This window comes from Boleophthalmus pectinirostris, unplaced genomic scaffold (genome assembly GCF_026225935.1).
Source record: "Boleophthalmus pectinirostris isolate CB_2022bp ecotype Guang Dong unplaced genomic scaffold, ASM2622593v1 HiC_scaffold_1, whole genome shotgun sequence".
NCBI lineage: Eukaryota > Metazoa > Chordata > Actinopteri > Gobiiformes > Gobiidae > Boleophthalmus > Boleophthalmus pectinirostris.
This window is the reverse complement of record NW_026570970.1, coordinates 19,655,534-19,679,768: the sequence shown is the minus strand read 5'-3', so window position 1 is coordinate 19,679,768 and position 24,235 is coordinate 19,655,534. Positions and strand designations below refer to the sequence as shown.

The 24,235-nt window shown below is 38.5% G+C and overlaps 3 protein-coding genes across 4 annotated transcripts in view; 1 reads left to right on the top strand and 2 right to left on the bottom strand.

Moving 5' to 3' along the window:
* Positions 1-28: 28 nt before the first annotated feature.
* tmem30c (transmembrane protein 30C) lies at positions 29-2,693 on the bottom strand. Of its 2 annotated transcripts, XM_055148231.1 has the most exons (8): positions 2,392-2,693; positions 1,979-2,219; positions 1,709-1,825; positions 1,523-1,630; positions 1,251-1,341; positions 1,041-1,187; positions 592-804; positions 29-473 (listed from the first exon to the last, which is right to left on the bottom strand). In XM_055148231.1, exons 1-8 carry the CDS (start codon positions 2,511-2,513, stop codon positions 286-288), a joined length of 1,227 nt encoding a protein of 408 aa, XP_055004206.1. In that variant the 5' UTR covers positions 2,514-2,693; the 3' UTR covers positions 29-285. The 2 variants fall into 2 exon arrangements, with proteins under 2 accessions (XP_055004206.1, XP_020791892.2); XM_020936233.2 differs by having other exon boundaries at positions 1,979-2,508.
* cmss1 (cms1 ribosomal small subunit homolog) overlaps positions 2,664-24,235 on the bottom strand; it is a 24,236-nt gene continuing 2,664 nt past the window's right edge. Inside the window, exons 2-10 of the mRNA XM_055148241.1 lie at positions 4,351-4,490; positions 4,093-4,164; positions 3,768-3,906; positions 3,597-3,656; positions 3,414-3,516; positions 3,284-3,344; positions 3,090-3,177; positions 2,913-3,001; positions 2,664-2,835 (exon numbers count right to left, since the gene is read on the bottom strand). Coding sequence (XP_055004216.1) covers positions 2,761-2,835; positions 2,913-3,001; positions 3,090-3,177; positions 3,284-3,344; positions 3,414-3,516; positions 3,597-3,656; positions 3,768-3,906; positions 4,093-4,164; positions 4,351-4,490 — 827 coding nt within the window. The 3' untranslated portion in view covers positions 2,664-2,760. The remainder of the gene's footprint in view (positions 2,836-2,912; positions 3,002-3,089; positions 3,178-3,283; positions 3,345-3,413; positions 3,517-3,596; positions 3,657-3,767; positions 3,907-4,092; positions 4,165-4,350; positions 4,491-24,235) is intronic.
* The window catches only part of LOC110170541 (filamin A-interacting protein 1-like), a 3,837-nt gene continuing 1,750 nt past the window's right edge, over positions 22,149-24,235 (top strand). The window contains exons 1-2 of the mRNA XM_055148219.1: positions 22,149-22,238; positions 23,245-24,235. The exon at positions 23,245-24,235 is cut by the window's right edge and continues 1,750 nt beyond it. Coding sequence (XP_055004194.1) covers positions 23,513-24,235 — 723 coding nt within the window. The 5' untranslated portion in view covers positions 22,149-22,238; positions 23,245-23,512. The remainder of the gene's footprint in view (positions 22,239-23,244) is intronic.

The following is a 24,235-nucleotide window of genomic DNA, read 5'->3' as shown; positions in this document are numbered from 1 at the left end:
TTGGCCCTTTAAACAAAACACAAAGCACTTATATATTTAGATAAACATTTATATCATTTTTTTCTCCATTATTTAATACACATTTCAATACAACTTTGACTGGATTTCAGAAATAAGTTAAATAATTTAAACAAAAACAGAATCAAGAATATTTGGTGTATGATAGTTACAGTTTTTACTATAGTTACATTCACATAATCAGTGCAATTTGTCCACAGGGTAAACTAATGTAAAACATTGCCTCAATTCAAAATCTGTGCATCTTTTGTCACAAACTGCAGCTCTTCACTCCTCCATGTTTTTTCCATCCTTCCCAAACTTCCACCAGACCACAGTCAGTATAATAGCCAGAAGAAGTATGAGGCTGCTGGTCACTAGGTAAGCAATGGGCAGGAAGTGGTTCTGACCTCCAAACCAGGTCAGTGTAGTCAACACCACTTCCTTTCGTCCTCGAAAATACTGCACAGGGAAGTCTAGAGAGGCAAGGGTCAAGGTTGAAAACCTGGCTTTAAATAGTCTGCAAAGAATCTGTTCAGCATCACACACAATAGAACAGAACTCTTCAGGGAGCTCATTTGGGTTAAAGGATACTATAGTTTATATTAATGCTGTAATTTCCTGCTGGTAGACCTGCATCAAATGGTGAATTCTCTCTGTTTAGGACACCATACAGCTTCTTAAAGTTTGGAAATGCTGCCTCTCTCATCCAGACAATGAAGTCATCATTTATAAAGCCATTATTGGTTGGATACAATGGGTCAAGGTCATACACAGGCTTCTGCCAGTACAGAGGCTTCACTGTGTCTGAAAACAAACAAGGCACACAATATCAGTGCTTAGAAAGTGGCACTGACGAACCACTGGGGGCACCACTACTGAAGATTTTGTGCTTTTCTTCAGGAGGGACTATAATTGACAGTATGATGCTTCAGGTGTCAGATAAGACCATCAGTGTACTGTATTTGGTAGAAGAATGCTGAGGTTAGAGCTATGATACAGAAGGCGCGGAAGATGTTTATAGATGTAGTGCTGCTAAATACCTGAAAAAACCTCTGGCAGAGTCTCGTTGCCCAACTTTGGATTCCTGAACTTCACATTTTTGTCTGTGTACCATGTGATGCCTTGTCGCAGAAGAGGAACCTTGTGTGTTACACCACTTGAATTGTGGTACAACAAAGTGAAAGTGTCTAAAAAGAAACATCAGTCAGAAGAATAAAAACACAAACTAGCTGGCTATAACTGGAGTTTACCATTGAACATGCTATTGGCCACAGCTCCACAAGGTGCAATAGGTTTTCCACTTGCATCTTTGTCAAATGGTTTACAGTAAGAGCTGGGGTTCTATGGAATGTATAAAAAGTAAACAATAATAAAAATGGTAAACAAAAATATACAGCTGAGCTCAAAATTCAGTATTAAAATAGCACAATGAACTGGTCAATACAACACTAATCAGGAGTTAAGAATGTGATCCAGACACCCTCACTATTTGGAGATGAAATTGTGTTAAGAGTAGGCTTACGAGTAGATTAGTCTTTCTGCCAACCATCTGTCCATCATCTCTGGAGTCCATGTACCGCCTCAGGTTCTGATGGAAGTTTTTAAGGCCATAGTAGAAGAAAACATTACCCTGGACAACAGAGCAGCAAGATCATTCAAAATAAATGAATTATACCTTCAATGAAACTCCACATCAATACGCTATTACCTTGAAAGCATTTCCAAGTGAGAAAACCACCGTACAACTGCAGGGCTCTGCTGCGTGGCTCACATTTTTACGTTTTTCAAAGCATAAATCACATGTTCCCGCCTCTGTGTAGTCCATCTGAAAAGAGAGAAAAAAGTATTTAAGTTTGTATGAATACATCTGTCCTTTGCATATGAGGTGTTTTATCTTCCTTCCTTATCTGTTAATCACAGTGACATAAACCTTTCAACTTTACATTTGCTTATTTCTGGCAGTAAACAAAAGTCTTACCTTCATTTCCTGAGTACTCTGTACAGTCAGAAGAAGCCACACTCCCAATAACATGCATACTATAGCCATGATGTAAAAGAAAGGCAGCACTGTGTTAGCTGTTAGCATTGGGGACCAGGCTGGAAGTCTCTGCTGTTTGAAAGCAGAGTTGTCCGGCCTCCGAGCCAGTGGGCCAGACTTGGTCACTTTACCCATTTTACAGCACTCTCTGGAGGTGCAGCAGATGAGCAAGAAGACTGAACTGAAGCAACAAAAAACGGTCTTGAGTGCTCTTCCTGTTTTTGGTTTTGCAATATCTCTAAGCACACACACGGACAACGCTGCCTGCCAAGAGACTTTCCCAGCAGGCCTTGCAGGGTGGGACCGATGAGGCCTGTTACTTATTAACTACAATGCCGTGCTCAATTACTTACTCTTTTGCAGTTTCTCTGTGCTTTTTATGACCTTGACAGTTCAGAAAAAAAACTTCTCTCTTAATTTTTTTTTGTTTTGTTTGATCAAATGTTTTTATAGTTTCTTCAGCAGATGCAAACATGCCGATTTGGAGCTCTTCTTCTGCATATAACAATAGCTTATAGACGGATGTTTTGCTAACTGATACTTCCTAGTCGTGGGCGAGTAAACTTATGATCTCACGCTGTCAGCAAGAGCCACTTCCCAATTTCAGAGTGAACAGAGACATAGCTTTCTCTTGCAGCCAGTTTATTTTTTCCCAGAGCATGCGTATTATTATAAAAAAAAAGTTTATAATTTGTTTGGCAAAAGATAAAAAACTAAAACACTTAAAACAGTCCTATTTTGAAGTCTTTACAATTTCTAATAATCTTCTCTAGTAAATTCATGAAGTCCAGTTTGATCTGGAAAAAAAAAAACTTGTTTGATTGTTTGATTAAAATAGCAAATAAAAATAAAAACACACTGAATTTTCACTTACCTCAGGGATGTCCACCATCCTCCTAAGCTTCTGATCCCTCCAGTTCCAGTCAAGAACTACATAACGCAAGGCTTGCAAATTCAACCCTTCTATAAAAAAATAAAAAAAAAAAAAAATTATCTGAAATATAAACATAAATTTGAATTAAATTAATTAAAATAACACAGATTAAAATACCTTTCTCAATAAGAGCAGATATTCTTCCCGGTGTCCCCACTCCAATGTGTGTGACTCCTTTCTGCAGCAGCTTTACTTGTTCCTCAATCTAACAAAACACACACCATAATATATTATGTAAGGTATGTAGGAAAGAAAATGATATGAATAGTCAGGAGATTATACAATGATACCAATGTCAAACAAAATTTTACCTTAATGTGCTTTGCAAAAAGCTTGAGTACTTTAGCTTCTCCCTTGAATGTTGTCAGTTGCCTGGAAACAAATTATTAATTAGCTCATTAGCAAAATAGAATTGTTTTATTCTCATCTAAAGTGTCTTACTTGATGAGCTCAATGGTTCTTAGAGCCGAGCTGCAGACAATTAGTATCACTGCAGAACCCTTCTGTGTGTGTTGTTTCTGAATTTTTGCCCATTTGGGGCAGACTTCAACAACAGCATAAGTGAATACAGTGCATTATACATGTACATGTATAACAATATAAGTAAAAATTTGCTAAATTTACTTTGTTTGAGATAAGATGAAAGGCTGTGGGTCAGGTCGTTACAGGTCAGAAAGCTGGAGTCTGTAATATATTAGTAGGATTTAGCTGGAGGAAGAGTGTGCTCAAAGATGTTTTCTTTTTTCTTTGATACATTTACAACAAAATGTTTGCCTTGTGCTATTTTAGTCTCACCCTTTAGCTGTAACTCCTCCTGCTCAATGACAGATAATTTGTCTGTGAAATACTTTGTCACCACATTCTGCAGATCAGCAGGGCAGCCAGGTTTGGGCTCAGCTGCAGCCAATACATCGGTTATAGTTTTCTTCTTCTTCTGTTAAAAAAAACAAAAACAAACAACAACAAAAAAAAAACTTTGAATAAAACTTACATAGGTATTGATATCCACATTGAAAAAACAAAACAAGAAACAAAACCCAAAAGTACTTGGTACTTGCACAACTGTAATTGTTATTCCTTTTTCAAACAGCAGATGGCAGCTCTAAGATTTCAAACTCACCTTCCTCTTCTTTTTGGGTTTGGTTGACTTTTCACTGTCAGGATCATTCTTTTCAGACAATGTGGGTGCCTTCTGTCAAATCAATAAAAAAGGGTTGTGTAATAAATACTTTTTAATATTATTATTTAATATTTAATTCTATCTACCTACCGACTGATAGATCGGTGTGTGTGTGTGTGTGTATATATATATATATATATATATACATACATACATATGTGTGTGTGTATAGATATAGATATCAATTGCTTTACAAACCTGCTCACTCTTTTTCTTCTTTTTTGGCTTTGTATCTTTTTCCATCACCCTTTTCCTTTTCTCTACTTTTTTTGTTGCTGTTGTAGGGTTTTTGTCTATGGGCTGCTCAATTTCTTCATTTGCTTCTGATCCAGAATCACCTGAAAAACAACATTTGCTTCTTGAACAGCCTTGCCAGCAAGATGCATTTTTTTCAGTTTTTTGGAGTAAACAATCTCTTAAGAGTCTGTTTTGAACAACTCTGGTGGAATCATTTGCATGTGATTGGTCCCACTAGTGGTGTGGAAACTGACCAATCACAGGGCAGCACTGTCCATGGCGATCCCGACAGATGTACTTTGGCACTTTTCTCTTACCTAGATTTAACAACTTTTTTTTTTTCATCTTCTGCTGCTGCAACACTTTACGAACGTGATGTTTTGTTTGGACACTCCGATCATTGTTACAAACACTTTTTGATTAATAGATAATAAGGATCATTTAGGTCAGAATATAATCATGATAAAGTGCATTTTTAATCTGACACATTATCCTTTTATGTTTTATTCAGAAAGCTTAATTTCAAAAAGGTGTCACATACACAGTGAGGATTAACATATTGTTTGGTCATGGTGTCATTAATTGTAACATCCCTAACTATGAGCCATTGTTTTTCAATAAAACAAACATGCCTCATGCTGATGTGCATCTCACAACACCCGTCTGATCCTGCTCTTGTGTAAAAGCTGCCACTTCAGCCCAGAGCCCAGCCCTAATATTGATGTTTGAGGTCCTTTGCCTTCCGCTTTGGTCAGCACGCTGCATTTGGCACAACAGACTGTAGCAGTCAAGACTAATACTGGACACTTTCACCAAGAGGAGGCAACATGGTCACAGGAGAATGAGATCTACACAGACTGGATGAAGTGGAACAGATAGCAGGTCCTCCAATTTTAATTAAAGTAAGTCATTTTAGTAAGCAACTTACATTTTATACATCATTACAATTACAATCTATATCACTGTATATTTTATACAGTCTATATTTTTATTATTTTTATTTATTTTTTTCAATTGAATTTAAAGTATGTAAAACTATTAGACAAAATATGGAACTTCAAAACATTTGTTGTTTATGCATCTACAGCCATTTATTTATTTATTTTTATTAATGTTGCTGAATACCAGTAAAAAAACATAACTCTTGAGCACATATAATAAGGTTTTCTACAAGTCTTACAATTTATTAATATGGACCAAAATAAATAATTATAAGAGCTTTTAATATTTGGCATCCTGTGGAAGTTTGTTACTGAGGTAAAGCAATTTGTACACAACAGACTATAAGTGGCTGCGCTGACAAAGCAAAAGCTCTCACCTAACATTGCATTTCTGTGTTCAATTAGCTGTAAAAGGGCCTAAAGGGGTCACTACTAAGGTCTGGGATGAGTGCTGACAGTGCAGCTAGATACAGCTAGAGCACAGTCTAATAGGCTTTAAAAACTTCTAATTTTATCACTGTCAAGAGCTGCTGCAAACAGCGGCTTTAGAAACCCCATTACCACATTTCAAATATTTAAACGTTACATTGACCTGCTAGGACAAAATGACATGAATAGGAATGGAAAGCAAGCCATGTAAAACACATAAATATGAGATGGTTGGACTTTTTAGTGTCACCTGAACTTTGACCTCAATAATGTCATAGCCACAGTAAAAGCAGATAGAAAGACAAAAAGATACATCAGGATGCTCTGTTTACGGCTCATATGACTAGGAATCAATGTCCGTGGCTACAGCAGAGAGGTCTCATAGGAAGAAAACACTCCAGTCGGGTCATCTGTAATGGGGGATCAATAGAGGTGACTGGTTTTAATGGACAGTCGATGGTGCTGACTCGCTGTAATGAGGATGAAGTGGTTGAAGAAATAGTTAATAGTTTTATTTTCAGATGAATTGTTCTCGCATTTGGGTTCACTTGGTAGCACGTGTCCCACAGGTTACTATGGATAAGATTAGAGATGAACAGATATTTGCACTTTAGCATATCAACTAATCTGCCTTAAATCTTGAGTACAGTCACATATTTTGTTTTGGATGACCTGCTGCCTAAAGAGCACACACAAAGCCTTATAAAGCAAGAGATAATTACACAAACGGTGACTATTCTGCTTTCTTAAAAAGTTTGAGGGAAGTTTATAGTGAATTTAAATGGCATAATTTGGCAGAAATAATAAACACTGGCCCTACAGATATGCGAAAAAAATATTGGCAGAAGTTATTGGCCATCACTTTCTTTGGACTCAGTATCGACCATGAAAAAAAACATATAGGCCAACATAGGTATTATCTAGATTGATATATTGCTGAAGTAAATATGGACTATACACTATAACATTGAAACAAATTTTTGTCACTGACACAATAACCCAGGAGCAGATCTGAACCACAAAACTCTTCTAAATGTACAATATTGTTAGAAAATCAATCAAAACAATCAATAACAGAATGAAACATTTTAGTCCTTAATTTGCATCTGTAATGAGTCATAAAAAGCTTATTAATTCAACCTTTTACGATTTAAAGCTTATTGTGCAGCCAAAAATTTCCCAGTAGTGCAAAGAATGTGCACACAATAAATACTGGCTCCAAAAATATATTGTTCCCACTTTTAGTATTAAATAAGTCAATATAGTAATTATCATGACAGGCCTAGGTCCTCTTGTATTAGTAAAAAATTACCAGGAAGTATTGTGATTTCTTTTTCTTTTTTTTCTTTTTTTTGGTAGCTACGTGCTCAATATCTTGCACACATGATTGAAGACTGTGCCTTGGATTCAGATCAAAGAATTATGATCAAAGTAATTAAACAATTACTATTATTTACTGCATAAGAATAAAATAAATTCCATCTCAGTAAGAATATCTAACCCTCTCTGACAAATCATCAGAAAAAATTATTCTGAGCCATTTAGATGATTTTTGGAAGATAAATTATGCCTTCAAATAAAAAGCAATACAGGTGATTTACAGGTGTCAGAATAGATTAGAAAAAATAGTCCAACCTCTATTGCACAGTCACACTTCAGCATTTGTGCTCTAATAAAAAACAATATGATCTTTCTCATAAAATCAATTTGTGAGTAGTTTCAGCGATCAATAATTCATCTGAAGGCGTGTAACAAATGCTTGATATCAAAAAAGGTGGATGCCTGTTGCCGTTATTGGTTTTGGATGCCTGCTGCTTCCTCCCTAAAGCCACAATTGAGCACGTGTTATTGTTAAATCAATGGGGACTTAGGGCTGTATGCACAAATCTAACAAGCTGGCTTTTGTGGAATTACTGTGAGGAGAGTGCCATGATTACAAATTTTGGTTGCTTTTCTATTCAGTATTCATCACCCATGCTTGTCGTTTTAACTAGCAGTAAAACACAAAATTGTAATAAGTTTTATATTTTTGGCCAACCGGAAAATCTGTTGTATATGTGACTGTCCAGGAGGGGGCGCACTGACTGTAAAGCTCTACTGCTGAGGTCAGGACACAGTGACTTGAGCAGCATACCTTTAAACACAGATCATGGTGGAGGCGATGCATGTAAGCCATTTGTTTTGATGAATGGGCAGTGAAGCAACACAGCGTTTATCCGCACTAATAAACTAAGGCCTGGGTTTATTTAAATATCTATGATGTTACCTCCATAGGAATTTTGTCTCACATAGGAGCACAGAAGTTTGCACTATCTGCTTCCTTTGTGCTTTTAGTTTTATTTCAATATTACGCAACATTTACTCTTGTAAGCTTTTACGGCATGTTAGAACATTGTTACCTAATTAAAAACATACCTGGAGATGTGCTTTGTTTGATTCACACATGTTTGTGTAATCATTTATTATTAGTCTTTCTACTTCTCCAAAGCTCAAAATGCCCTGTTATACCTTCTAATGAAGATATATGGAGTTTAAAAACACAGTGGAGTGTTTTGTGGAGAACAACTCAGCCTAAATATGCAGGGTTTGTGTGTTAAACTTTGTTTGTTGATGAACAAACATTATAACATAGGTTAGAAAATAGCGTATCTGATATAGGCTCTTTAAATACAGCTTGCATTGCACCACACACTGTACCATATCACGCTCTGTTAATGGAGATCAAAGCACAACAAAATATTAACAAAAGTGTGATCTGTACTAACCAATGAACAAGATAATCCAGGTATGTAAATGTCACTAAAAATAATGTGAATGACCCACAAGTCACTGTTTTTATTTTCAGTTACATAAAGATTTTTTAAAAATGTAATAAAAAATATGCTGTAGAAAACTGAAAGAATAGCAAATACATAAACTCTATTTGTGTAAGGCATTTTTCTTTTTTCAATTTTGAAATTAAGCAACCAAAAAAAAAAAAAAAAAAAGAAAAAACAATAACAAAACAAAAACCCTCCCACACCCCACCACTCTCTCCACACTCAACACATAAACAAGACTACACAAAAACATAGAACATAAACATGTCAATCAAATCCAGTCCTGTCAAAATGTTCAAAAAAGGTGTAAATATCACACATAAGGAAATTCCAATGCAAAAGCTAAACATACTTATGCAAACAACATTGATCGTAACAAATCCCACATGAGTGATCCCTTTCTCTTTCTCCTAATTACAGATTATACAAGTCAATCCATGCAATGCAATTAAATTTAAAATGCCAACCAGTTTCAGATGCAGTGATCACACCAATGTCATTTGTTCCACTCTTTTTTCCTACCAATTGTTAAATAAATGACCTGAAAGTAATTTTTGTTATAAAACCATACATTACCTCATTGCTCAAACCTTTGGCTCGTACCAACTTTTCTATTTGAGTTCTATGAGATAATCAAGACTTGGCATAGCGGCGCCTGGCAGATATATGGTGATGGCGTAATGTTGACAGATAGCACTAGAGCATGATTCTCATTCACAGATCAAAAGAGGTGCGGGAAATTAAAATAGCGGCCATGCAAAAATGTGCAGATCATAAAGTATCTGAAGCCATGCCTGCCATAAAACGTCCTTTACAGGTTTATACAGGGCGCGCAAACCTCCATTACAGCGGATATTAAACATTGTGAGGAAGGAGCACAGCCACATCTGCACTTCACACCTATCAATGCCCATAAAAAGCAAACGGGACCCAAATATTTAACACCTTCTTCCTGGCACAGAGGGAGAGCGCTGTAAAACAATGAAGGTCGATGACGTCAAGGCAAAAGTGACTTGGTGCTGATGCTATGAGCTGCTTTTCCACAGAAAGATCTCAACAGCGGTCTTGGGTAGCACTGGATTTCTTCACTATTTGTGGCAAGGTTTGGTAAAGGGGATGGAATTTTAAGTTGCTAGAAAGGAACACAACAGTAACAATTCTAAACATGATTATTCAGAAATCTTAAGATCACCTTTTATGTTGCAATTCAGACTAACCTCCATTCAGTTTGAAACATTTAAGAGGTGATCCCAATCCATAAGGCTAGGCAATATGACAAATAAAAGAAAAACCTTGTGACAATTAATAAATACACCACAAATCAGAGTGCCTCTGCCATCCTTATTCCAAAAAGAAAAAACTTTTTTCCCTCATACTGATCAATCTTAATTTCCATTTGAATTTTATTTTGTCTTATGTAAACCAAATAAAAAGCTGTTATAATTAATTCCAGAAGACAAACAGACTTTTAAATCATCACAAAATAACTGCTGGAAATCCAGTCCAAACTAGGATGCACAAATTTAACTATTACTATTTGTGATATTATAGCTTTAGGTATTTGTTAATACCAGATATCAACAGATACCAATACAAAGACTGAAAACAGCATTTATTTCCTTTATACAAAATGAAGTAAGACAACACATTTGTTTAATGTAGCTGTTATTTATCCGTTAAGTAACTAATTATGGAACAACTTTGTATAAATCAGGGGTCTTCAACATTTTTCAGCATTTAACATTTGGTATGTATGTTTTGTGTGTGTGTGTGTGTGTGTGTGTGTGTGTGTGTGTGTGTGTGTGTGTGTGTGTGTGTGTGTGTGTGTGTGTGTGTGTGTGTATGTATATATATATATATATATATATATATATATATATATATATACACACACACACACATATATACACATATATATATATATATATATAGATATATAGATATCTATATATATAGATATATATATAGATAGATATAGATATATATATGTATATGTGTATATATATGTGTATATAGATATAGATATATAGGTATAGATAAATTGTGTTTTATATTAAATTTGGCCTAGTGTTTTGTATAAACATATTTACTCTGTTATTGTACATTCAATAATGGGGGTGTTCCATCGAAGTCACTTAACAAGTCCAGGCTTATCCTAAAATCCTGAGTTGAAACTAGCTCCATTTCCAGTTTAAGCCTCAACTCGTTCCATAACAGAAATAAGCCTCTGACCAAAGATAATTCAGGCCTGAAGTTTAAACTGCACATTGTGTGCGCTCGCGGTGACTCTGAGAAGGCCAGATCAATGACATCACAGAAAAAGGCTCCAAGTGTGACTTTTTTTAATGATCGGATTAAACGAAAGAGGAGCCACAGCGTGCACCCGCAGAGTTTGATTTGGGCCATGGAACTTTTCCGGTCATTCTGATCTGAGGAGCGAGAAGAAAGACACGACTCCCCCGTCCTCTCCTGGTCACTCCCCCGTCCTCTCCTGGTCACTCCCCCCTCCTGGTCCTGTTCACTCCCCCTCTCTCCTGTTGTCACTCCCCCTCCTCTCCTGTTCACTCCCCTCCTCTCCTGTTTCACTCCCCCTCCTCTCCTGGTCACTCCCCCTCCTCTCCTGGTCACTCCCCCTCCTCTCCTGGTCACTCCCCCTCCTGCGGAGACTGGTTAATGCGCCTGGGGAATGAAGCTGCCTCCCCCCTTCCCGATGCGCGGTAGTATGTGCGGAGCTTAGGCTGTGCTGTGCATAAAAATAAAACTGTAATGGAACTCTTCACATGTAGCCTAAAAAAAAATGATAAAATCTGCACTGACGTGTTTGTAGTTTGACAGATAGCGAGAAACGAGGGAATGATGAGAGAGAGAGACAGACGTGATGAAGAAGCGCACAGCCAGAACCCACTGAAAACCAGTTCATCCTCATCCTTCAAAAATGAAAAAAATATATTAAAAAAAGTCTAATCAACCAAAGCTTTTGCAACACCCCTGCAGTACCTAGAGCCTAGAGGGGTTGTGACCCCGTGTTGAAGACCTTTGATACAAATAAAAGTTCAAACATTCGGAGATTTCTGGGCTTTTTTACATCAATGTACAGAATATGTGCAAACAGAATATCAACTGAACTGATATTTGGAAGCCAATATCAGATACAGCAAATATCGAATCAGTGCATCCCTACTCCAAACTACATCCCTTTACTGAAACAGAGGTTTGGCCATAGACAACTTGAATTAAAAACACCGAAGTATATCATTGACATTGACTGTTAGAAATGGCAGAATCTTGATCTTAAAGTCCTGACTTGACGGAAGCTATGAATCACTACAAAGCACACAAATAGCAGTCACCATAGGCCCAACTCCTGTGTCACAGTGGTGGATGTCTGTTATTGACAAGGTGATTTGATTGATTTAATCCTTCAAAGGTAATATAAAGATTGTATGTGGTATCTTGTTGCAGAGCAAATGAAAAATTACCACCAAACTCGCAAACACCCATTTTTTTCCCCCAAAACACCTTGACCAATGCAACAAAACATGAACATTTAACATTTAATCCATAGCAGAATACGATTCAATACCTCAGACTGTCACCACCTTTTCATTTAAACAGTTCATAAGAGGAGAAACACCACCATCAGTTAACACAGGAAGAGTCGATGTAATGAGATGTATGCTTACATTTAATCACAGGAATGTCAGAAATGTGGGCTGGCCAACATCACACCTGGGTGCGTGTGGAGAGCAGATTTGAGATGGCAGCGAGTGCAAATGGAGGCATTATTTCTCAAAGCGATGATTTATTCAGGACAGACAGTGGCCTTTGGCAGAGCAAGAGCTGGGCCAGAGTGACATGGTCCTGGACAGTGTTTTAATAAATAAACAATGACACAGAGCCCAATGTATGTGTGTATGTATATGTGTGTACGCGTATATGGGTGTATGTGTATATGTCGTATGTGTGTGTGTGTGTGTGTGTGTGTAAAGCGTCTCCGTGGGGCAGCCTGGCAGACATTACCAAGGCTGGATCAGAGCCAGAGAAGAAGGATTTCTCATGTCTGGTACTGCGAGGGTCAGCACTAGTCTAGACACTGGACTGAGTCATGTGGTACAGTGAGATATAGAGAGCAGACCCAAGTCAATTAGAGGCCAATGGCACGTAAACACTGACATGTGGCCCCCTCCGATTGACCTCATTAAGTGTTTGCATACAGTGGGGCTCAAGAAAAACATGCTATGGGCAGTGTTGGGGAGTAACGGATTACATGTGCCCGAGTTACGTAATCAGAGTACAAATGATGAGTAACTGTATTCAGTTACAGTTACTGTTTCAGTGAGTGGTAATTGGATTACAGTTACTTTGTTAAAATTAATGGATTACACAGCGGGATTTTCCTGTTTTCACATTTTGGGCTAAACTAGAACTAAAACCAGGACTAAATCAGGACTAAACCAGGATTAAAATCAGGACAAAAAACCAGGACTAAAACTAGGACTATACCAGGACTAAAACAGAACTAAACCAGGACTAAAACCAGGACTAAAATCAGGACTAAATCAGGACTAAATCCAGCTCTAAAACCAGGACTACAACCAGAACTAAACCAAGACAAAAAACAGGACTAAACCAGGACTAAATCAGGACTAAAACCAGGACTAAAATCAGGACTAAATCAGGACTAAATCCAGATCTAAAACCATGACTAAACCAGGACTAAAACCAGAACTAAAACCAGAAACTAAAACCAGGACTAAACCAGGACTAAAACCAGGACTACAACCAGATCTAAAACCAGATCTAAAACCAGAACTAAACCAGGACTAAACCAGGACTAAAACCAGGACTAAATCAGGACTAAACCAGGATTAAAATCAGGACTAAACCCAGGTCTAAAACCAGGACTAAACCAGAAACTAAACCATGACTAAACCAAGACAAAAAAACTGGACTAAAACCAGGACTAAAACCAGGACTAAACCAGGACTAAACCAGAACTAAACCAGGACTAAACCAACACTAAAACCAGGACTAAATCAGGACTAAACCAGGATTAAAATCAGGACTAAAACCAGGACTAAAACCAGGACTAAAACCAGGACTAAACCAGAACTAAACCAGAACTAAACCAGGACTAAACCAGGACTAAAACCAGGACTAAATCAGGACTAAACTAGGATTAAAACCAGGACTAAAACCAGGATTAAACCAGGACTAAACCAGAACTAAACCAAGACAAAAAACAGGACTAAACCAGGACTAAATCAGGACTAAAACCAGGACTAAAATCAGGACTAAATCAGGACTAAATCCAGGACTACAACCAGATCTAAAACCATGACTAAACCAGGACTAAACCAGAACTAAACCAGGACTAAAACCAGGACTAAATCAGGACTAAAACCAGGACTACAACCAGATCTAAAACCAGGACTAAACCAGAACTAAACCAGGACTAAACCAGGACTAAACCAAGACTTAAAACCAGGACTAAATCAGGACTAAACCAGGATTAAAATCAGGACTAAACCCAGGTCTAAAACCAGGACTAAACCAGGACTAAACCAGAACTAAACCATGACTAAACCAAGACAAAAAAACTGGACTAAAACCAGGACTAAAACCAGGACTAAATCAGGACTAAACCAGGATTAAAATCAGGACTAAAACCAGGACTAAAACCAGAACTAAACCAGGACTAAACCAGGAACTAAACCAGGACTAAAACCAGGACTAAATCAGGACTAAACCAGGATTAAAATCAGGACTAAAACCAGGACTAAACCAGAACTAAACCAGGACTAAACCAAGACAAAAAAACAGGACTAAACCAGGACTAAATCCAGATCTAAAACCAGGACTAAACCAAGACAAAAAAAAACAGGACTAAACCAGGACTAAACCAGAACTAAACCAGGACTAAAACCAGGACTAAACCAGGATTAAAATCAGGACTAAAACCAGTCCTAAAATCAGGACTAAAATCAGGACTAAATCCAGATCTAAAACCAGGACTACAACCAGAACTAAACCAGGACTAAACCAGAACTAAACCAAGACAAAAAAAAAAAAAACAGGACTAAACCAGGACTAAATCAGGACTAAACCAGGATTAAAATCAGGACTAAAACCAGTCCTAAAATCAGGACTAAAATCAGGACTAAATCCAGATCTAAAACCAGGACTAAAACCAGAACTAAACCAGGACTAAACCAGGACTAAACCAGGACTAAAACCAGGATTAAACCAGGACTAAATCAGGACTAAACCAGGATGATTAAAATCAAGACTAAAACCAGGACTAAATCAAAACTAAACCAGGACTAAACCAAGACAAAAAAAAAAAACAGGACTAAACCAGGACTAAATCAGGACTAAACCAGGATTAAAATCAGGACTAAAACCAGGACTAAAATCAGGACTAAAGCAGGACTAAATCCAGATCTAAAACCAGGACTACAACCAGAACTAAACCAGGATTAAACCAGAACTAAACCAGGACTAAACCAGGATTAAAATCAGGACTAAAACCAGGACTAAAATCAGGACTAAAGCAGGACTAAATCCAGATCTAAAACCAGGACTACAACCAGAACTAAACCAGGATTAAACCAGAACTAAACCAGGACTAAACCAGGACTAAAACCAGGACTAAACCAGGACTAAACCAGGACTAAATCAGGACTAAACCAGAACTAAACCAGAACTAAACCTAAGACAAAAAAACAGGACTAAAACCAGGACAATATCAAGTAATCCAAAGTATTCAGATTACGTTACTCACTTTAAGTAATTTACAAACTACATTTTGGGATATGTAATCTGTAATCTGTAGGGGAATACATTTTTAAAGTAACCTTCCCAACACTGGCTATGGGCTATAGCCTACTAGTACCTAAAGATAGGACTGAGCAATATGACAAATTATGACACATGAAGATTAGAAATGATTCAGTCTAGAATTTGATTAATTGGACAGCCCTACCTAAAGTCAGTGTTGTATCATTCTTGTATAAAGCACTGAGCAACAAGGGAATTACTAGGGATGCACCGATCTGATACTGGTATGTGACACTGGTAATTTTCTGGATTGGATTTTGGCTTCAAAATATCAGTTCAGCTGATATATTATAATATATTATACATATAAATCAATGGAATAATACCATTTACCCAGAAACAGACAGAATGGCTGAACTTTGAATCTGGCCTTGGCCTTTGATTTGGTGCATTTTAGGAATTATGGCTACTTTCATTTGTAACCATTAGGTTTTAGTCACGGTTACAAATTCGACTGGTGATTTAACTCAATATGTATGTATATGTGTATATATGTGTATATTTATGTATTAATTATAGATAATATATAACCTGCAGTAAGAAGTTGTATTTTACAATGTACTTTAGCTCATGTAGTCCTCATTTAGCTTGACAAATGTTAACATAACTCTAAAACAAAAACGTTCAACACCAACTTGCACACATGCTTTTTGTCAAGCCATGAATCACAGAGAAGCAAACGGAATCTGGATTTTGCATTTTACAGTTTTGGGTGGTACAGTTCTAAAGATAAATAATTTACACTAAAGATTTTTTTTGCATCTATAAAGTCCTTCCAAACTGGACTTTCCTCATGCTTCTCAGAAGTATTGGTTGCAATACACATCTGTTATATAGGAGTGCTGTTGAATGTGGTTGGAGTGTTCATTTGAATCATGAGCGGCCAGTTAAAGAGGGAGCTATTAAAGCCTCCCCAGTGATTGTTCAGTGCCTCCATCATCCGTGCCTGTCGCCGCTAACAAGAGGAGGACCGCGGGCCAGGACAGCCTCATTCCTCATTCTGAGTGATGCCCAGAGAGTATGAGGAGGGAAGAGGCTATGTTATTGAGGATACTAAAGGGGCCATTTTGTCTGCTACACAGTGTTTGGTGCTTACAGATGGCTGTTTAGCTTGTTTTCAGACTCAAGGTTATTCTCACGTCTTGGAGAGCAGATGTCTGCGCAAAAACAAAGGCAGCAGAGGGAGGCCAGTGAAGTGGAGAAAAACACAATGTCTTACAAACATCACTTCTAGTATGCTACAAATCTGCTCTGAATAGTATGCATTCATGTAGTACAAATGGAAACTCGACTGGGAAAGGTAATAAAAGGAGATCCCTGTAACTGTGAAAGTTTGGACCGGAGGATGGCGGTTGCAAAACAAAGAGATGACATCATTTCTGCACTAATCTGAACCTTCTTGTTTCTCCCCTGAGCTGGAACAACTTAGAGCACACCGGCTCCTCATTCACACAAACAAAAGATTCAAAAAATACTTCTCTTTTGGCCAAAAATGGTCCTTCTGTCTGGCAAACATTTTAGGGGAAAACTGTTTGTGACTGTGCAAATGGAAAAGTCAGACAATGTCCTTCAGAAACAGTTATGACAGAAGAGCTCAAAAATGTTTGTGTTGATGGATTTGTATATTATACAAAACATGCTAATAAACCACATCATTTCAGCTGTTTTGTGCATTCAATATGCAAACTGCTAGCAGCCATCAACTAGGGCCGAACAATTAATCATATTTGAATCAAAATCACTTTCAGCTGTGCAACAATGAGTAAAAGAGTGCTTGCTTTATACTTTAATTTGTGTAAAAAAATGTAACCAGTTGTGACGGAAAATGACAGGTGCATGCTAACAGATTTATGTCTTCTAAATATTTAAAGACAAATCACTGCATTACAGAGATTCAAGACAAAAAAACAAATTCTTGGCTCATTGCAGTACCTAACCTCTGTACTGTTTTTGTAGGAGTCAAAGAAACACAACTTTATGATAAAATGAAAGCTAGAAGACGACACAGCCAACCTTCGCGTGACCAACTATCTCGGGATGACTTGCTGTTTCTGCTCAGCATCCTGGAAGGAGAACTACAGGTTTTACTTTTTTTTTTAGCCAAAATAACAGCATCAATAACCCAAACAATTGAACAACCCTATAATAATAATGTGAATGTCTGAACCACTAGGCCCGGGATGAGGTAATCGCTGTGTTGAAATCAGAGCGGACAGACAGGGAGCAGCTGGGGGCCCACTATGGAGAGAGCAGAGCAGATGAGGCGTTCAGGGCCCTGCACAGAGACTCTTTGCGAGCTCAACGGGACATCCTGCAAGATGTGTGGAACTCGACAGCTCCGGTACCACTGTGGCTAATGCTAACTGAGCAGCATATGAGGAGATGATCAACTTAAAGAGGGGAACGCATTACTGTCATTCACTGATCCAGTGTGAAGTAGACATTTGCTTTGGTCATGGAAAAGATTATACTTCATTTCAACTAGTGTTTTCTTGATACAATGCCCTTTTAGATAATAGTTAGTCTATAGTTTCTCTATAGTACTACTTCTGATGTACAGTAAATCAAGACTTTACTAAAACTACCCAGAAAATCTCCAAATTTGTCTCATAAATATGATATTGTCAGTATCAATTCTTGCTCAAATCAGTATCTACTATCAAAACTAGTTTTGAAATCTACTAGTATCTACATCTAAATACTTCAAGTTATCATGTTTTTCCATCTTCAAACAGGAATGAACAGCTTGGATTTTTTTATAACTTGGTGATTTTTGTGTGCTCTGCCGCAGATAGGTGCCCTGGTCCAGGCCCAGAAGCAGTGTTCTCTGAAGGTGATGGAGCAGGTGCTGAGAGTGTCCTGCTCTCACTACAGCACCATACAAAGACTGGAGGATCAGGAGAGGAAGCACCGGGTCCTACTCCACAAGAGCGACACAGTTGTGCATGTACTGGAGCAGGACAGACAGAGGTGGGTATGCATACTGTAGGCACTGGTGATAGGTGATATATCTGACAAGTACTGTGTTTAGAGACATTTATGTTTAAAAAGCAGGCTTTAGAGTGCACATTGTAAACAACTTCAAGGCCATTAACATTTGAAAGACTGAAATATGAACTAATACAATAATGCTACAGCTTTTCAGAAAATGTTAGCAGAGGTCTAAACAAGACAGAACAAAACTGATTTTTTAAAAATCAATTCTAGTCAATAATTGCAGTCTTTGTGATTTAATAATTGTGCCAACTCTAATTGTGGGTTCACCAACTGTACACATGTATAGCCTGATTTGAGAGCACATTTGATTTCTACAGACTGAAGCAAGCCATATATAGTCTTTTGCTATTCATGTGATATGTAGTCCACATGCAGTGCTATGTAATGGTCTTCATGACTGAGTGAGAGAGCAAATGTAGTGTTGGCCAATGAGTTCTCCCATAGACACTGGATCTGACCTCAACACTGTACTTAAGAGTTACTGCACTCAGATACAGTCCATTACACCCTGGACGTGGAAAGGGCCTGTTTCCAGCTTGGCCCTGTTCTCTCCCCCTCTCCAAACATAATAAACATGCACTCACATACAATGATGACTATAGCCCCAAATTGCACCCTACTGTCCAATTCAACAATACCGCAGTGCGCAGTGTGGATCCCTCATCTAAATTAAGTTAATGGGGTTGCGGGCTGGTCCGAGGAATTCCTATCCAAAAGAGAAAGCATTTAGATGTGGCTAGTGTCTCCATAGCAAGGTCTAACATGGAGGTGGTCACAAGTTTTCCGATGCTATTTGGATCCCATAACTTCGCTTCATTGTGCCAACCAGACCAGTGTGCTCTGTAATCATTCGTATAGTGGACCCAGAGAAACAATTCAGCTTCAAAGTAGTCAGACATTGCGATGCCCGCTCATCCAAATTCAATTTTAAAATGGCTTTCCAGTTTTAGTTAGCCGAGTTAAAACATGCAAGTATTGTACAACAGAGGTTGATCTGGGTTATAATGATTAACATGGTGGCAGCCTGTGAGTCTGGTGTGGTGGAAACCCTGTGTGGCTCAAGCATTCCTGACTACTTAATCACAAAGGTTTTCCATGACTTGTCCTCTATAGATTCCTTCTGTGTTTAAAATCCTAGTTTAAACCTTCTAAAATACTTTGATGGATTTGGTGGCAGGTGTTAGATCTTTTTTTGGACAAGAATAACAGTTCCTCTCATTTGGGGGGATCAGTTTCCTTTATACTTTTGACATATTTCCAAACGCTTTGTTGCATTTGGCATAAAAATACTTCTTACATTGATCCACGGAGTAAACAGCAAACCCATCCTTTCATGTTTGTTTCAGTTGCGTCTGCTTGATTTCCACTTTCAAATCAACTCCTCCTCCAAATCAGCTAGTTAATTTAAAACTTCTGGAGACAACCTGGAATTGGCTGGGCCTTTCTAGTTCCTGTAGAGGCAGCATCCCAAGGTGCCATGTGCAGAGCAGATGACCTGTTCAAGTCCAGATCTATCTATACTCTCAAATTCCAGTCATGCTATATAATCACTTGCCATACAAAGATCCCTGTTGCGTGTTAGACAGCGATTACATGAGCACATCACAATGCAGAATTCTGGCTGCACAGACCTCAGCTATCAGGAGTACATTTCCTATGGACTGACACTGGGCCGAGAGCACTTCAGTTCTAGGCACACATGTTTAACACAAAAAAGGCATAAACTCATCTGCTGTTAAGGCGTCACTTGACCAAGAAATCACTTTAAAACCAGCAGGTCTGACTCATTATTTGAGTACAACTGATGTGGCCTCAACAAACGCTTATCTTAAGCTTGATCAAAATCCAAAAAGAAACATTTATGCCTCTTGGATTGTCTGAACAAAGTAAACTTGACTTCATGATAGAGGAAACCCACACAGCTGTCTTGTCTTCCTCTCAAACTCCAACACTTCCACCATCTGTCTGCTTAGCCAATAACGTGTCAGGAGGAAAAATGCATAAATTATCCCAGAGGTCTGGCAGTGCTTCACTTCTGTGCAATAGCCCCGTTTCCACTCAAACTGTGCTAACTATAGTATGGATGAGTTTGGTCATTTTTCAGGATGGCCAAACACAGTATAAGTTTAAGGTGAAACAAAGACAACTATGATTATTGTAATAATAGTACTAGTATAGTATTTTATTTTATTTTTTTTAGCCCTTGGGTAACTGAATGTCAGTGTCCACCAATCCCCACAAACCACATGATCATACCATGATAATAAGTTTACTTTCAGTGACTAAAACCATAAACATATAATTATGACTAAAACCAATACTTGGTAATTGATGCTTTTAATTAAAAAAAAAAAAGAAAAAAAAGGAAATGAACAGCCAAACTACTTTGTCTCCGTAATGCAGCCATAAGAGCAGATAATATGTCATTTGTGTGAGAGAAAATCCTACTGCAATTGTTGGATCAGGAATGCACACATCTTCAAATTATACCCCTGGATGACAACAGGACTTCTCTCCTCACATACGGCCCACATTACATATCTGCAAAGTTGGAGAGTGTTCTTGGAAAAGCCTCTAAGGGTCGGATCAGGCTTGTAATTGAGAACAAGAAAAGCAGATGCCAGAGAAATCAGCCCTCATGAACTCTGCTTTTGGATTGTTCCTTTGTAAATTATGTGAAAACCTAGAAGGATTGATCTGACGTTCCTAAACGGGAGAGCCCACTAATATCTTGCTAAGCTAATTTACAAAGCAGAATTTGGAGGAGCACTGGAATAGTTACAAGATATTTGGATCTTTTCTCCAATTAGGCTAAAAGCAAATTAAGTGTTGGGGTGGTTTTCTACCAGTAAAAGTTTCCATAAAAAGGCAAAACTCTTCAGCAACTTTTGTGATTGTAATTTAGAAAAAATATCAATGTGGTTCCTATTTAATTGTGGTTAGATGGAATTAGTCCAGAACAGAGGTAATATGGAAATGGGGGAGCCAGTTTTTGGACAGAGTCTCAGAGGTACAACAAAATGCAAAACAAGCTAATTTGGCCTTTGATTCAAGTTGTGACCAGGAACAAAATGGTCAGACTAAATGAATGTTATTACGCATTGCCAAGCTCTTAGGACATGCGGGACAAAAGAAGTGCATGACGATAGGAGAAAGATAAATTGTGGCCTCCAACCAAAGTAAATGATAGAGTACGGAGATAAAGTGGCGGTTGGGAAGAAAGAGAAAAGAACAAGAGAAACATATGGATGTAATTGAAGTGATGATGTCATCTCAGTCAGGTTATCAGGCCCCAGGCACAGCCGCTGTAGTGCACAAAACATTTTCTGTCCTCTTAAAATCAAAAAGAACACTGTGCACACACTACAGGGGGCAGAAGAAAACAAGATGACAGGGCCTCTGAAGTAGCAGGTATATGATGCACAACACTTAAACATCTGATTACCAAATCAACTTGGGCTAATCATGTTCACATCCAATGCCAGAATATGTAATTAGACATTTGGGATTTGGACACACACACATATAGGCTCTGTCCTTCCCATCAGCCTCTTTGGCATGGCTGCACAATGACCTCATCTGGAATGGGCTGAACTCCAGTAAAAAAACACAAACACACACAGAGCTCTCTGGCCCGTACAGCTCCTTCCTTATAAGGACGTGCTGATGATGTCATGGGCGCCACCGACTGCGAGTGAGACTCAGAGCGCAGAGTACTTCACATAATGTTGAGTTTTCCACATGGAAGGTCCACATCACCAGGAGAAGAGAGCAGAGACAGGGCTTTTTGGAGAGTGTAAGATGTATAGGAACAACAGCAGAGGTAAGGATGCTTTGGAAGAGCTGTAGAATATCAATATCAATGCTATGCAAATATGCAACTTTTCATTCAAAATGTAGACTATCTTTTTCCACAAACTGAGCTAAAAAGTAGCACACAATTGCTGTATGACACATGTTTCACGCTCAATCATGTTCTTAAAAATAACTTTTTATGCTAAAACACATCTCTACATTTTTAGTGTGATTGGAACTTACAATGTAGTGTTAGCTACTTGTGTTGCAAATTCCAAAATCAGTGCACACTAAAAAAGACAGGTGAATTTCTGTGGCAGCAACGAAGGAGAAATGTGAAAAAGTGTTCATTTTTTTTGACCAAACAAATGAAAGTACCTTTACTATAAGTTTAGCAGATTTTACTAAATATGTGTTACCAAATACCTATCTTCAGTGACCAAAGTGCATACAGCTAAAATTCTGGATGGAGTGAGAATGATGTGTTAAAGTGCTCCCATTAGTCTTGCATGTGGCACGTTGTGTTCATTTGTGTATTTGTACAGTATCCTGGAATGTGTCTAGGGAAAGGTACAGAGTGACAGTGCTTGGTAAATCCAGCCGCAGTCTGTAATTACTTCTGGAGCAGGGGGGAATTCCTGCCTCTTGGAGCTGGAAATGATGTGCCATTCAAGGTGCTCAGAAGGAGGGAGATTGGATGCGGCGTCGAGGGTACTCAAGGGTAGAGGAACTTCTTAATTAACAAACACACCCCGCTAAGGGACCATATGCCGTGCTAGTCAAAACATCCCACTGAAAATGACGCTGCCTGGAGAGAAATTAGGCCTAACACGGGTGCACATGTATTATGTTGCACAGGTAGGTCAGCTAGTACATCATGACGAAACTATTCCCAGTTGCAGAATGCAGCTGTGATTAATATGATTCATTTAATCGGTTGTTTTTTCTGGAAATAAACAGCTTAGGACATTATTTGGGTTTAAAGTGGGGCTAGTAAGACATGAGATTTATAATGTCCTTGTTTTTCTCTACAGACTCAAGCTACTGATTGCGAAAGAGAGAGAATACCAGCAGATAAAGCAGGAAAGGAATGAGAAAGAGGTGTCCGTGCTGAAAGAAGAACTGCACAGGCTGAAGGCGTTTGCTCTGCTGGTTGCAAGGGAGCATCAATTATTGACCGAGGAGCTGGGGGAACAAAAAGATCGGGTCAGAAAGTTAACCAACATCACAGAAAATCTGAGGAGCGGAACATTTTACCTCATACAGGAGAAGCAACAAGTTAATCGAAGCCAACAGTGCACTATGACAGCAAAACAGGCTGGACTGGAGGAGAAAAGACCACTTTTGAGAAAGACGGATGGATTTTGGGAGCTAAACAGCAAAGGTCATAGGTCAGGAGGCCCAGGCTTGATGTCAGAGGTGGAGGTGCTGAGGAGGCGAGTAGTCGAAATGGAAGGAAAGGATGAGGAGTTGATACGTATGGGAGAACAGTGCCGTGAGCTGGAGCAGAGACTGACAAAGGAGAAAATCAACAGTGGTAATCTCCGGGATGATGTGGATAAACTGAACAAAAGAATTAATGAATTGGACAGGATCGAGGGCACTTTGGCAAAGAGCAGACAGGAGTGTGGTGCCCTAAAAGGCAGTCTGGAGAGGGAGAAAGAGCTGTGCAAAACTCTAAACAGTGAACTGGACAAACTCAGACTGAGGCTGAGAGAGTCAGAGGTTTGTGAGGGTCAACTACAGCAAAGTGAAGCCGCCCTTAAACAAGACCTGGCCCATCTCCGGTCACTTACTGTAGCTCTAGTAGAGGATAGGAATACTATGAAGGAGAGGCTCAGACAGGCTGAAGAAACACTCAGTAAGAGAAATGAGCAGAGCAATTTGGCAATGATGCCCAATGAAAAGCTTAGAGAGGAGAGGCAACAGGCTGCAAGGTCCCAGGCAGATTTACAAGAACGGATTAAAAGCATCACTAAAGAAAAGGATGAGCTTGGCGCCAAACTGAGAACAGAGGGCGAGAGG

Coding starts and splice junctions, on each gene's coding strand:
- tmem30c (XM_055148231.1), bottom strand. CDS start 2,513: ATGTTTGCATCTGCTGAAGAAACTATAAAAACATTTGATCAAACAAAA. Junction 1,826..1,978: donor AGAGTACTCAGGAAATGAAG/GTAAGACTTTTG, acceptor CTCTCTTTTCAG/ATGGACTACACAGAGGCGGG. Junction 1,631..1,708: donor CACTTGGAAATGCTTTCAAG/GTAATAGCGTAT, acceptor TCTGTTGTCCAG/GGTAATGTTTTCTTCTACTA.